This window comes from Typopeltis vanoorti, chromosome 2 (assembly GCF_054136105.1).
Source record: "Typopeltis vanoorti isolate ZY-2024b chromosome 2, IOZ_Tvanoo_1.0, whole genome shotgun sequence".
Classification (NCBI taxonomy): domain Eukaryota; kingdom Metazoa; phylum Arthropoda; class Arachnida; order Uropygi; family Thelyphonidae; genus Typopeltis; species Typopeltis vanoorti.
In genome coordinates this window covers 4,108,508-4,123,957 of record NC_143550.1, presented here as the reverse complement: position 1 = coordinate 4,123,957, position 15,450 = coordinate 4,108,508, and the positions used below count along the sequence as shown (strand labels likewise).

The 15,450-nt window shown below is 35.8% G+C and overlaps 1 protein-coding gene across 3 annotated transcripts in view; it reads right to left on the bottom strand.

Annotated features, from left to right (window-relative positions):
* LOC150108792 (kinesin-like protein KIF11-B) overlaps nt 1-7,883 on the bottom strand; it is a 706,328-nt gene extending 698,445 nt beyond the window's left edge. For all 3 annotated transcript variants that reach the window (XM_090403242.1, XM_090403252.1, XM_090403263.1), the window contains exons 1-2: nt 7,777-7,883; nt 3,380-3,533 (exon numbers count right to left, since the gene is read on the bottom strand). In XM_090403242.1, the coding sequence (XP_090259368.1) occupies nt 3,380-3,533; nt 7,777-7,829 (207 nt within the window). In that variant the 5' untranslated portion in view covers nt 7,830-7,883. The remainder of the gene's footprint in view (nt 1-3,379; nt 3,534-7,776) is intronic.
* Nucleotides 7,884-15,450: the final 7,567 nt, after the last annotated feature.

The window sequence follows — 15,450 nt, the reverse complement described above, 5'->3', positions numbered from 1 at the left end:
TGCTGACCAAGGTGTCATTGTTTAAAGAATTTAACCAAAGGGACTTCGTGCATGCAATGTCTGAAAAATATACACATTACCAAAGACAAATAGAATTTGGTTTGAAAGTGATTGTGGTGGGAAAGTGTGCTGATGCTATGAGGGGAAGGATCAAAAGTGTGTCTCAAGTCGCAAGATTGAAGTAGTGGATGGAACTCAAAATATGCTTGAAAATGTGTGTGATGTAATGGTAGATAAGATTGAAAGAGAGATTAAATGTGTCAAGATTGAGAGAGAGTAAAAGTGCTGAACGAAAGAAAAGTATGACTGATGTAAAGAATGAAGTGTTGGCTATAATGAGGGAGATAGCTTGGTTACACAGAGCGATACACAATGAAGTGGGAGCAAGAGCAAATGCCGAAACGTCTGGAAAGTGGGTCAGCTGATAACAAAGAAAGAAGTGCAAGATAAGACAAATGAGGGCTGGACCAAGAGAGAAATAACAATTAAGGAGTGAGTCTTGTATAGTAATTCAATCATTAAATGTGTTATCAAAGAGGGATTGACAAAATCTTTCTTTTCAGCTACGAAAATTAACGATGTGAGGCAATTAGAGCACAAAAGGATAGGGTGAAAGAGATATTGACTGGAACAAATGATTTGAAAGGAGAAAAGTATGGCATAAGAGAGGACATGAAAGAATTACTGGAAGTAGCAAACGAAAAGAGCGAGAGAGTTATTATAGCAAGTCTGTTGCTGTTATATGACAAAGCAGAGCTGAGGAGGGCCATAATAGTGAATGACTCGATGCATAGGTTATGCTTTTTAATTATTTCTATACCTGTAACAGATTAAATGACCTGAGCATGGAATATAGCTTAACAGTGTTTAAAAGTGTGTCAAAAATGGTATTTTTTATGTCTCCTGACATGGAAACCTCAAACTTTACAATAAAGTACCACATGCAGGAAAAAAAATTTTTTTTTTTTTTCAAATTTTATATATCAAGATTTAACCATTTTTTTAGATCTTATTGCAAAATATATGAATATCATCATCATCATCAAATTCCTGCCATATACCCTCAAGGGGTGTACAGGATATGATAGTACTACATGAAAAAAATTACATCATTACTAACTTCCTATCTACAATTTTCCTCCAAATCAGTCTGTTAGTTGTCAAGACTCCAACATTACCAGATCTTATATTTCTATCATCTAAGGCACTTTGTACCGTATCAATCCACCTATATCTTGGTCTTCCTCTGGGTCGTTTTGCTGCCAACCTGGCAGAGAATGTGTTTTGCTAATCTTTCTTCACCCATTCTGTTTAAGTGACTATACCACCTGAGATTAGCTCTGCTAACGCATTCCTGGATGCTGACAATGTCAAGTTCTTTCCTAATATCGTCATTTTTAATATGATATTGCCATTGATGCCATCTGTTCACGCCTATAATTTTTCTCAGGACTCTCATATCTGCGGTCTCTAGTCTTTGGTCAAGTGTTTTACTTCTGACAAAGCTCTCAGATCCATAAGTTAAAACTGGTTTGAACACTGTCTTGTATAGCTAATTTAGTGTTCCGACTAATTTCTCTCTTATTCCATATGAATTTATTCAATTGACTTCCTACCATACCAGCTTTGCTGATTCTGTTGTCTATTTCTATATTTAATTTACCATCTTCAGTAAAAATCGTGCCTAAGTAGCTGAAATGTTTCACTTGTTCCACAGGTTCTCCATTCACAACACAGTTGACATTTCAATGATTCTGCCTATTTTCATTGTCTTTGTCTTTTTATTGCTGACCTTCAAACCATATCTATTACAACAGCTATTCAATTTAGTCAGAGAATCTTGAAGACTTGTAGCGGATTTATTTAGAAGTATAACATCATCCGCATAAAGCAAAGAGCTGTCATTAACATCTCCAATTTTGATATCATGTTTAATACCACTTTCCTTCATAATGTGATCCATATAGATAATGAATAACAGAGGGGATAATGTACATCCTTGTCTCACACCAGATTTAACATTAAACCATCTTCCTGTACTTCCTTCAATTCTATCTGAATAAGCTTTTTATCCCACTGCATTGAATTAAAAAAGAAAATATTCATATATTATTTTTTTTTTTTTTTTATAAAAAAAAAAGAATAATAATATATGAATATTTTCTTTTTAATTCAATGCAGTGGGATAAAAAGCTTATTCAGATAAATTCTAAGAAATCATTTTTCTCTTTAAAAGTAGCCTGACTTTAAAAGTAACCTAATCAGGTATATTTTCAAGAAGCAAAAACTGCAATACAGAGAAATTATTTAAATACATATATTGAAATAACAATTGCTTTTGTGCTCTCAATTTTAAGCAGTTTATAGTGATATATGTACTGCTGTGACTTCACTAGCAAACTGTAGGAAATTTAACACCTTATTTATCAGCATGGGAATAAAGCACTTCTTCATAAAAGCAAATTGCAGTATGCATTGCTTATTTCACACGAGGATGGTTAGTGGTTGTGCATCAGAAATAACACAGAAGCATTAAGAGATTAAGCATTAAGAAAAAATTATTATTATTATTTTTTTTTTTTATTTATTTATTAATTTTTTTTTATTTTTTTTTATCACTAGAGGTCAGGCTAGGAAAAAGGATTTATTAACTACGTAGATTTAGTTTACTGGTATACAAGGCATGAGCATGTAGCTTGGTTCCTATACAGTTGTATTCTTCCGATGATGACCTCGATATAGGGGTCGAAACATCAAGTTTTATTTTATTAGTAATTAATAAAATAATCTGTTCAACACGTGTTTTTGTGTCCCTAAATCTACAAATATGAATAGTTACAAATCTTTCTAAATTAAGGTTTAGTTCTCCAACATTTCTACTCTTTAAAGCTAAATACAACTTAATGCATCCTACTAGTCAGTCTTATACAAATTGAATGTAAAAACACATATTGAAGGAGCTTAACTCAACATTACATATCTAGGTACTTACAATGTGTAGCATTCTGGAGGAACAAGTCTTTTGTTAATTTATTTTATAATTACAGCAAACAGATAAGAGGATGTGATGAATACAGTTAAGTTCAGCTGTGAGAGAAGCCTGGCTGGTTAGAATGAGGGGTGGAATAAATCGTGGAAAATAAGTAGTCATTAAAACTAATTTATTTGACCTGCTGTCTTCATACCTTTAAACCTCGCAGGTTTAACTAGCACTTCAACCTAAATGCATGATAACATATAATACACCTATGGCCTTTTTCAGGTGGGATTCACATAAAAAAAAAGTACCTACTTATGAAAATGTCAGAGGGGATTTTAAGGTTTACTGAAACTTCCCTTGTAAAACCTGATGAGATTCAATTTAAAAGTAACATCTTACCTGTTCAGTACCAGGACCAAATACTCTATCAAATGTGAATGTTTTTGAAGAAAATTTTTCTGTTAGTTTTTCTTTTACAATGAGATCCTTTTTGTTTGATCCAACTTCTACTGCCATTATGCAATTTTGTTTCATTTCAAGAGGACTCATAGGGCTGTAAATAATAAAATATAAACATTACCTGACTGTTCATATGAAAATGACAGTGTGCTTCTACATGACAGCATGAAATGGAATTGAAATCAATTACAAAAAAACTTACATTAATTAAATTTTATCTCTAGCTACATGCTCAGTAATTCCATATATCAACAAGGCAAAAGAGATATTGCTACCTACCTACCGGAACCAGACACTACTCAGCTGGTTACTGCTACTGATATCTGTTCACTACTCTATTTTTGTTTTGTTTTTTCTCAGAACTCTCATATCTCTAGTCTCCAGTCTGGATTCCATAATTACTCAACTACACTGGTTTCTATAAATTAAGGAACAAAGTGAAAAATCATGATAACTCAAACTGTATGATGATTTTTTATGAAATTCGGTGAACAGCAACAGGATATGAGATGTAAAAGAAACACTCACAAAAACTGTCAAATTGAGATTGTCAATGTGCCTCAATAAGGAATGTGGTCACATCCCTCATAATAGTACAGTGCTCGCAATGACAGGGGGATTGAGAGCAGCAACATGTCTATCTAGAGCATTCCAGGCATGCTTGATTAGATTAAGAGGACTGGCTAGCCAGTCCACATGTACAATAATTTCTTCTTAAAAGATACTAGTACATGAACTCAATGAGGACAAGCATTATCATTTTGTAGGACAAATGTCTCCCCTATTGCAGCCGCATATGGAAGCCAGAAAGCATGTAGAGGTAAGTTCATTCACCCAATGAGATGGCCTTCCCAAACCATCACACTACCTCCACCACAAGTATCTCCCTTAAAGCATGGCTGAGTTTGGATAGCTCTGAAAGCTAATTAGTTAAAAACTGTGTAAGAATTAGACTGTATTGTGGGGTTAACCTGAATCGAAAACCTATAGGTTTCCATTCAGGATGCTGATTTAGGCGCAGTTTTTTTTTTAGTGAAGATGGCCGGCATCAAATTCTGTCATTTTGCAGCATCATTTTATTTCCATTTAAACCAATAAGAAAACAATCTGGTCTGCTAAATCCAAAATTGCTAGCTCATCCTCATTTGTTGGGTATATAAGTAGATACATACTGCTGGGGTGCACTGCAAGGAGGAGAAGATTCGATATTAGGTCTGAAGCCCAATCAGTTCCCTACATTCTTTAAAAGATGATACAGAAGTCTGTGTAGCTCAGTGGATGTGGCGTTTGCCAACCACGGCGCTTGGCCGCACGAAGGAAGACTTGGTTTTGAGTCTAGTTGGCAACTAGAGGAAATTTTTCTAAGCCTTTTTTCGACCGGTTCCCAAGTTAGTCGATCTCTGGCACGGGCAAGCAGGTTTTTCCTCCTGGAAACTCAGGTTTTTCGTCCTGTAAACTCAAGAAAATCGACCGTAGAACCCACATTATTTCAGACATTAAATATATTGTGTTAGGGTTAGGGACCACGAGATGGCGGCACATTTGAGCCGTCTCTCTTCACTGAGTACTGTTAATTAGTGATAGCCTTGGGCCATCTATCTCTGATTGGTACCAGTGGAGATTAAACTGCCCACTCAGTCTCCAAAAGTTAGATAGGGCTAAATGGCCTCGCCTACTCCCCGTATACGGGAATAAAAAGGCGTTAGCTGATTTTTTTTTTTTTCTTTTTTTTACAGAAGTCTTCTGCCAGTTATCTAGCCTTGCCTTTGTGAAGGATTAAAATTGCATGTTTGCGCTTCTAATGCTACTGCTTTCCATTTTTTAAAAGATTTTCTATTCAATTTCACTTTTCCTCTTTCCACCTATTTTTGTGGGCCATAACCATATATATGTACTCTTCTTCTTCTACTACGCGTTATTCCCGCTTCCCATACAGGGTCCGCGTGTTACTTTAGATGCGACTTCTTGTTAGTACTACTCCCAACCGATCCGTCGCCTGGTCTGCCGCTGGGGGGATATATTTTTGACTGGAGAGGCGTATGTTCATAGGGCCGGTTTGCCTGTTTGTGGGATGAAAAACGCCAGATAAACTGGCGGAAAAAACCCTACTGACCGCGCTAACCGGCTAACTTGGCTATGCCTGAGGAAGATCCTCAAATTCCTCACGTCTACAACGGGAATCGAACCTGGGACACTCCTTCCCCAGGCATATGGTTGCGAAGCGCAAAGCCACTAGGCTAACCGCGCGGTAACCATATATATGTACTACTTTAAATAAATGTAAAATATTTTGAATATAACTGAAAAGTGAGACAAATTTCAAGTTTTCTTCCACTGCAGGTTGTAGACTTAAATCCTCTACAACTCTAAAGTGATATGGGTACAGTACATTTTTTTTTTTTTTAATGCAGTTAAATATACAATATTTTGTGGAGTAAATCTTAGTTATTGAATATAAAATGGTGATTCAGTTACCAGAAGCCATTCATACATTTATTCTCAGTTCTACAACATGGTCTCAGTCAGTACACCACCTGTAGTCGCAATGCACATCGATGATTGCTTTCTATCGCACATCATTTCACACTCAGAAAAATTTTACCTGTTGTAAAAGCGAGAAGTTGTAAAGTAGGAGTACTGGATTATGCTATAAGGAACAGTAGTGTTGCTGTTGGTGGATACTAACATATCCTGATGATATATATCAATAGGTAATAAGTTTCCAGAATTAAATATGGAATGGTGGGTGTTTAACCATGTTAATAACTTGAAACATATCTCAGCCATATGACAAAAGAAGATATATTGACAAAACCATATGATGGATTTTCAGGGAGGGTGTTCAAGTTTTGCTTTTTTTTTTTTTTCATAAAAAATTTGTAAGAAATGAAATGGAATGGGATGGGATAGAATATGAGAATCCATAGTAGTTTTATCTTCAAGTGTTGATACATTTTCTTCACAAAAAATTAATGGTGAACTGGGATGCAGGCTGGATTAATTCAGAGTGAATTTTTTTTAAGTAGAATTTAAAAATTATTTCATGGCCACTATTTGAGTTTGAATAGAAACTAACATTTACAAACAGAAACCACATGGCAACATCTGTAAATCAAGGAAAGTGTGTGTGTGTGGGGGGGGGGGTTATATGCATGCATGTGTGTGTGTGATTATTAGTATCATCTATATCAGCCTTCCTAATTTTGGAGTACATGTTTAAATTTCAATTTCTTATCAATCCAGTATAGTTATATGTTATTTAAGTTTTATTTCACTAATCAGCCCCAAATTTATTTAAATTAATAAGCATTGAAATAATATTAGACTTATATCCTTCCATTTTAATGATACAGAAAAACAGGCACACTGCCTGCAATGCATAACAGTTCTTGTTTTTGATTCTCCATTTCTCTTTATCAAGTGCAGATTATATTCATGTCTGTAAACTTGCTCCGTATCAGTTTACTGGAATGTCCAACTGTGCTGAGGATAACCTTTACTGGTGGAACTATTTATAATATCAAACACCAAGATCGATTTTTCATTTACCATTCATTCATTTCAAAAGTATGCCCAAATAATTTAACTTTTACTGTATAAACTTCTGCATTAAATTTTCTTTATGTTGTATTTCTTTAAAATTCCTCAACAGTGACGTTATATAACTATACCTATTTTATATTCCTTCCCAATACAATAGCACATCCGACTCATTTTACCTTTATTTATCACATATAAATATGTCGCATTTCTGCAGTCGATTTTTGAAGTACTCATTATGAGAAAAATCTACTTTCCATGCCCTCAATAACTACAGGAACTCAACTTTCAAAGATAATAATACTTCTTTCTAGTCTATCTTATCGTGATATTTAAGAGCATAATAACATTCCACCTTAAATATTATTAAGTACTTCGAATTATATTAAACAAATCAAATGAAAGTATATTGTGATAGACATTCATAAAAAGAGGAAAATGTTTACGCATCACACTTATCAGTGATTTAAGTGTGATGCATACACAGCCGTTTATCTTCAAAGTGTCGAACCTAACCAGCTGTTACACAATTAGAAAGGTATCGTTAGGCATTATACCTTTGCTTCGTAAATCGAAACATTTGCTAAGCTTTTATTTTAATCCTTAGCACAAAATGACACCAGCAATCGAAATGATTAAAACAAACTTCATTCAATCACAGAGAACTAACAAAAAAGTAAACGGTCGTCACATAATATTATCACCATTTAAATGTGAACCAAAATACCGCACTGATTTCTAATATAATGCTAACATTAGTCTGATCCAACATTATTTTTTTCGTAATAAGCACTCACCGACATCTAATAAATACTTGTATATTTTCATTTTTTTCTTTCCTTTGACTCATTTTAATAAAAGCGATGAACGGCTTTACAAATTTACGCGCCACTATTTCTAGACACCAATATAATAATGGCGAGTGGTCCGGTAGAAAGTACAACCAATCACAGAATATGTGAAAATTTACTCATTGGTGGCAGTAGCTTCTAAACTTCGATAGCGTATTTTGTAAAGAGAAGTTGAGAGAGTCATCGTCATCAGTTTATTTACAATATCTGCTTGTAAACAGGGAAACATATATACTAAGATAAATTTTCAATTCGATGTTTATCGTCATATTACAATCCAGCTTAGTCTTCGTAATCATACTACCATGTCCTTATTTATTTATTTAGCGTTTGGCTAAGATACATGGATATGCCACCAACACACCAACACACACACACACACACACACAAAAAGGATGTACAAGACAATAAAATGCATAAAAGATGTATAAAAGAATACAGTAGTATGAAGTGACACTGTGGTCATACCATGTCCTAAATAAAGTTGTAGATATCTCTTAATCTCCTACAGTTTCTAAGTTTCAATGATGCATTGCCAGAATTGTTTCTGTCTTCCTTTATTTTCTCTGCCCTACAACTGGCTTATATCATCACAATTAGCTCATGATGTGATAGCATTTAAGTTATGGCCGAGCTGTCTGAATTGAAGTCAGTTTGGGTTCCAGAAATGGTCTCTCCTCTAGAACTGAACATTTGAATGCCGACTGTTGATTTGAGATAGGAAGTTACTTGGTTCATTTTCATTCGTCCTCTCTCTCTCTCCAAAGTGTGATTTGAATGTGGAATTCATGAGCAGTAATGTATCGGTGAATAAAGGTGAAGAATGGTAAAGAAGCTAGCACAAAAGATAAGAATGCATGTGTGAATCTCAAAAAAAAAAAAATTATGATATTGAAGAAGAGAACTGAGGCATAACGAAAAACGCATCGAGAAGAATGAGTGATCATCTGATAACAAAGAGAGATACTGTAAAAGAGCAGCGAATGAGTAGTAAGAAAGTTATAAAAAGCGAACGAGTGATCTGCTGAAAGAAACAATCGAGACGGTGGTATGAATGACAATGCAGCCAAGTTCGATAGTAGTGAATTCAGCGCAAATGTAGTGAATGACACTGCCTAGTGTAGTAAGACAGAAGAAGATGCAAAAGATGGTGGAATGGTAGAAGAAAGAATGAAGAATGGTAAAGAAGCTAGTACAAAAGATAAGAATCCATGCGAGAATCTCAAAAAAATGATACCATTGAGAAGAGAACTAAGGCATGGACAGAGTTGAATAGTACATTTAAAGAAGACATTGATAGGTAGAGGTGTAAGAAGGAAAGTGCAAGTGGCAGTTGAGTCAGAGATGAATGACTGCAATGGAATCATGGAAAGTAATGTAATGCTGTATGAGAGCTCTATAGTGAAAGATGTCAAAAGTGACTGAGAGGAGGAACACTAGGAAGAGTGACCGAGACTGTGGAGAGGAGAAGAAATACAGAGTTGACTGTGCCAGTTGGAATAAATGACTTGCGGTGAAGCATGAATGAGGAGTGCATGATTTGTGGGTGCTGCTAGAGAGAGAGGAGTGAAATCATATGAGAGAGAGAGAAATTGCCAAATGTGTTATTAAGGTATGATAAGTGAGTTGAGTAGAAGGGAAGGGATCACAAATGGCAACTAGAAGATGGCGAAGACAGGACTTCAGTTTGTTGGCATACAGGAAAAATTTGAAGGTGCTTGTTACAGATAGTCTGCTTTTTACTGACATCGTTAGTGTGAAGCTGGGTACATGGTTGATGAGAGGAGGAGAGCATGTGGCCAGTCATGAAAACAAAATTATACAATGGATGGCGTCAATGAGACCAACAGAGTCAAATTACATGGATGATATGATAATACATCATGGTAAGGAACCAGACGAACGCTACTCTGTTTATACACCAATGGAAGGAGTATTAGGAACAATGGTGCAGAGTTTGTGGCCTTGATACAGTTACTCAGCTCACAAATCATTAGTGTCATTGAGACAGTCTTAACAGAGGATGACACTCACGAGAATAGAATGTGATGAGCATAGTATTTTTCTAAGAGAAAAGAGGAAGTGGGATATTATTGCTGAGTTAAGAAACATTTGTATTCTTTCATTGTGGAACTGGAAGAATGCAGTAACGATAATAGCTTTGAAGCCATTTCCTGTGAGGTTGAGGTCAGTACAAATTTTAGATATTTAGAGGAATGATACTATGGGTCAAGGAATATAGAGGAAGAAGAAACTGAAGCGTTCAGACGGATGAAACTGAGTAGCGATGAAAGGGCGATATATCGCATGACTTTATGGAAGTATTGACTGAGATCAGGAAATTTCAAGTGAGTATGAAATCGAATTTCTTGGGTTACTTAGGCACAGTTATCTTTAGTTGAAACAACACAATCGGACTCGAATAATAAACTTAGTAATATGATCCCATATGAAGAGCAGAATTATACACAAGAACCAGTAAGAAAGCACCAGGAGGGGATGGAATACCTATTGAGCTGATATAGAGCTGTTAAAATTTTAACAGCTCTAATTAACACATTTGGATCACAATACATGGCCTAGGGAATGGAAAATATCAGTTTATATACCTCTATTGAAGAAAGACGATGCAAGAGAGAGTGCGAAAATTACAGAACTATAGCACTGATTTCTCATGCAAGTAAAGTCTTACTTAAGATCATTCAGAAAAGACTGGAACCGTTCATGAAGAGAGAAATGCCAGATGAACAGACAGGATTTCGAAAAGGCAGAGGAACAAGAGATCAGATCGCCAATATGAGATGGATAATAGAAAGAGCACAGGAATATCAAAAGAATGTCTACTACTCTGAAGATCATATGAAACTGTGGAATGTGTTAAGAACAATGGGAATACCAGAGCATTTCATTATCCTTCTGAGAAATCTTTATTATGAACAAGAAGCTACTGTCCGAACAGATCTTTGAGAAACATTTCTGTCATTTGAGAAACATTTCAATGGGGTGCGACAAGGATGTATTTTATCTCCGTACCTGTTTAACTTATAGCGAATACATTTTAAGAATGGCAGGACTGGAGGAGTCTTCAGTTGGAATTAAAATTGGTGGAAGAAATGTTAATAATTTGAGGTATACAGATGACCACCTTGCTAGCAGAACGCAAGGAAGCTTTGGAGGAACTTATTAGGAAAGTTAAAGAAGAAAGTGCAAGACATGGCCTTAAACGTAACCTCAAAAACACAAAAGTTATGGCAACATAGGAACTTAATGAATTTGAAGTAGATGGGGAGAAAATGGAAGTAGTTAGCAATTTTGTGCTCCTAGAATCCCGGATGATAAAGATGGGTATTATACTAAAGAAGTTAGAAAAAGATTATTACTTGGAGAGAAAGCAATGCTAAATTTCAGCAAGATCATTAAAGATAAAGATATTAGACTCTCAACAAAAATCAGAATCGTGAAAGCATTGGTATTCCCTATGGTACTGTATGGATGTGAAAATTGAACCCTGAGAAAGAGTGTAAGAAGGAAGATAGATGCATTTGAATTATGGGTTTGAAGACGCTTACAAAGAATACCATGGACTGCAAAGCAAACCAATAAATCAGTGATAGACAGAATAAAGTCAGATTGCTCCCTCGAAGCTATGATCATCAAGCAAAAATTGTCATACTTTAAACATATTATGCGAGCAAATGACAGTCTGGAGAAGATGATGACGCTTGCTAAAGTTGAGGGAAGTAGGAGAAGAGTAGTACCAAGAATTAGATGGGTGGATAGAGTTAATGAAACAACTGGAATTCGCCTGAAAATTCTGAAAGATATGGCCAGGGACAGATCTGAATTGAGAGTGTATGTTCATAGAATCACCAAAGTCTAAAACGATTCGATGAAACATAACAACTCCAAAATATAGAGATAACAGTAAGTCACCATGATGGCAGAATGTGGGTAGAGCGATTATGTAGTGTTGGCATGTGGAATGGCTAGGCACGTACAAGATTAACAGAGCATGAGAGATGTATTGAATTATATTGCGAAGGACAATGATAAATTAAGGAAAGAGATAAATGATGTACAGAGGATTGATCACCTTGAAGGCGGAGATATAAGTAGTGCTTAGGGATTGGTCATGATCATTATTTTATAGCAAATCAATTTCTATTCTTAAGAGTTTTAAGATAAATAAAGTAGGAGTGAAGTGGAGCAATCATGGAATTATACAGGAACTTCTGAGAGAGAAAGAGAGAGAGAGAGAGAGAGAGACGATGTTGTGTGTCCATCACTACCACGAAAACAATGAGATTCAGGAGGATAGGTAGGTGACAAGTGTAGTAATGAAAGAGGAACTGAAATATGAAAAACCGGCAAAATAAAAACAGTATAATTCTATAGTTATGTTAATAGTAGAACTGGTGAATATTGAAGACAGTCTTTAGTTGCTGTGAGTGAATACGAGTCCCATGTGCTGCAAATATAGCGGAAACGTTTAGTAAGTATTTAGATTAGTGCATTTCACATAGAGGGTGATTAATTGTAGTATTGAACGGCAATAACAACAACACCGACAGAAGATTACACTTCAAGAACATAAAGACCCGATAGTAAAACCTGTGTAGGTGACATCACAGTCTACTATCAGGTCTTTATGAGAAAGAGTACAAGAACACTTCCGTGACTGTAACATCTCTATTCCAGAACTTTAAAACAATAAAAAAATGCAAACACGAAAAGAAAAACAGAATACAAAGTACAGGGAAAACTGAAACAGCAGTCCACGCCCTTGATCAGAAACATACCCCGCAAATCGACAAGTCCATAATATTAGATATACAAGAGAACGAAACAATGCTTAGAACATCAGAAACGATAGCCAAAAAATGTGACGAAAACTCAATAAACGTCCACCGATCCTACATAATCTCCGAGAGTTGGAAGCTCATAACAAAAAAATTAGGTCACGACTCCGGTCAATAGAAGATAACACAAGCACACCAAAGACAGAAACACCAAGCCAACTGCATAGCCTAGACTTCCCCCAAGAGTTCCGAAGACGACGCACTCTCGAAAATGCTCATACCCCATTACTCCCACCCCTGACCTTTTCCCATCAATCCTTCCTCTTCCCCAAGAAATAGTTTCTAATTTCAGATCCTTCTCTAACCCCCCTCCTAAAAGCGCTCTTTACCCACCCTTAATAATAATATTTTTATACATATAAAAAACCCGGGTTTTTTGAAATAATTCCCCCACATTGCTTTTCTTCCACTTTTCCAAAAAACCCTTCCTTTAACAGCTTAACAGCAGATGAATGCATATCACCGAGATCAACTACATTCAAAAAGCTATGTCAGAATTTTCCTGCTATATTATTCTTCATATATTGGTTTTTATATCACATCAGTAATGCCCTAATATTTGAGTACAAAGTCAAGGATATTTTTTAAAGTGGCACTCCTAAACGAAATTAAGCTATATAGCTATAAAAATAATTGCTTTATCAATATTTTGTTTGCAAGCTGCTGCAGAATTCTTCTACTTCATCATCACTTGAATCTATGGGTGAATACACATTTATGAGTGTAACATAACTGGATATGCCTTTATTCTGATCAGAATTACTCTATCAAACACTGAGTTGTAACCCAAAATGTATTTTCTGTATTCTCTTCTAACTATGAATGCTACTCTATTTCTTCGATGGTTTTCTTGGCCAGAGATATATATCATTAAATGATCGGTATCAAAATGACACATTCTTGACCATCTCAGTTCACTGATTCCTTACATCTTAACTCGAGTTCTCATTTCTTTCTTCACCAGTTCCAGTTTTCCTTGATACATGCTTCTTACATTCCATGTTCCTTTTTATCTAATTCAGTAGAGGGGCGGCATCTTCCTCTTTCAGAGTTTGAACTTCCAGAATGCTTTGATCCAGCTTCTCCATTCTTGTTAGCTTCATTGGAAGTTCCTCTTTGCTCTTTCCCAGTTACCATTTCAGACCTTCCAACCAGGGTGTCCCATCTTCCGCCACTATATCAAATTAACTTAACCCTCTGTTTATAAGATTTTCATGGCAAAATATATACATACATATACAGAAGTGGTTTGCATTGCCTTCATCTAGATGACGGTAGTTCCGTGGTTTTTTCAGTACCCTTCACGAGCCAGGTGTAGATTTAATTAACTGTTTGTGCTCGGAAACATAGCTATATATATATATATATATATACAGGGTGTTCGGGATAAATTTGACATATTTATAATTAATTATATTTTTCCGTAAGTTACATGTATTAACACACACTTCTCTTCATTTAAAAGTTTGGACCCTTCTTCATTCATATACAAGATGTCAGAAAGGATGGATAGCTGGAACCCACCTGAATCATGGAAGAGAATAACTTGTATCATGATGATTCGTGCCCGCCATCAAAATAAGGATATTACGACTGCTGCCCAATGCTCCCTGAATACAGTAAAAACAATCAGGCATGAACTAGAGACTTGCAATGGTGACTACGAGGATGTAGCAAGAAGAAAGATCCCTAGCAGACGATCTGATTGCGTTCGTACAGCAGAATTCCTCGCAAATCTGCAGGAACAGATGTTGAAGAACCCTGGCATTGGAATTCGGGCTTTGTTCGTGGAGTTGCTAACTGTAGTCAAGCCCTGGATAACAAGGGTAGCCAATGGTAGGCCGTATGTATGGCAGCAGGATTCGGCCCCTTGCCACACCTCTGGGAAAAGTCAAAAATGGTTGTCTGAAAATTTCTACGACTTCACCAGTCCAAATGTTTGGCCTCCAAACTCCCCAGACCTTAACCCCATGGATTATTTTGTATGGGGCGCAGTTGAAAAAGACACCAATCGCACTTCCAGTAATACAAAAGCCCAGTTAATGGATAAAATTAAAACAGTTTTTGCGGCCCTTCCCAGGGAGACTGTAGCATCAGCTTGTTCGAGGTTCCGAAGCAGAATTGAAGCTGTGATCGATGCTAATGGTGGTTATTTTGAGTAAATCTTGTTGATAGTATTGTAATTAACTCTGCCTTTTTTTGTCAATTCATTAAATTTAATAGATACAAAGAAGATTTTCTTTTTCCTTACGAAACTGTCAAATTTATCCCGAACACCCTGTATATATATATATATATATATATATATATATATATATTCTCTTCTCCCAATTGAACAAAAGGGTAACAGCAAAAATTCAAGAGGCACAAAAGACCAATTGCTGATTGATAAAATGATTCTTAAAAATTGCAAACGTAGAAAAACCAGCCTCCATATTGCTTGGATAGATTATAAAAAAGCGATTGATTCGATGTCTCATAGTTGGATTTTAAAATGCACAGAACTATTCGGTATTAGCGAAAACGTGCAAAACGTTTTGCAATCCAGCATGAAAAACTGAAAACAACGTTGGTTATAAATAGAGAAGAAATTGAAGAGGTAAACATAAAAAGGGGAATCTTTCAAGGAGACTCATTATCTCCTCTGTTGTTTATATTGCCATTGATCCCCTTAACTAAAATTTTAAATAAAACTGCTTTTAAAATGCACAGAACTATTCGGTATTAGCGAAAACGTGCAAAACGTTTTGCAATCCAGCAT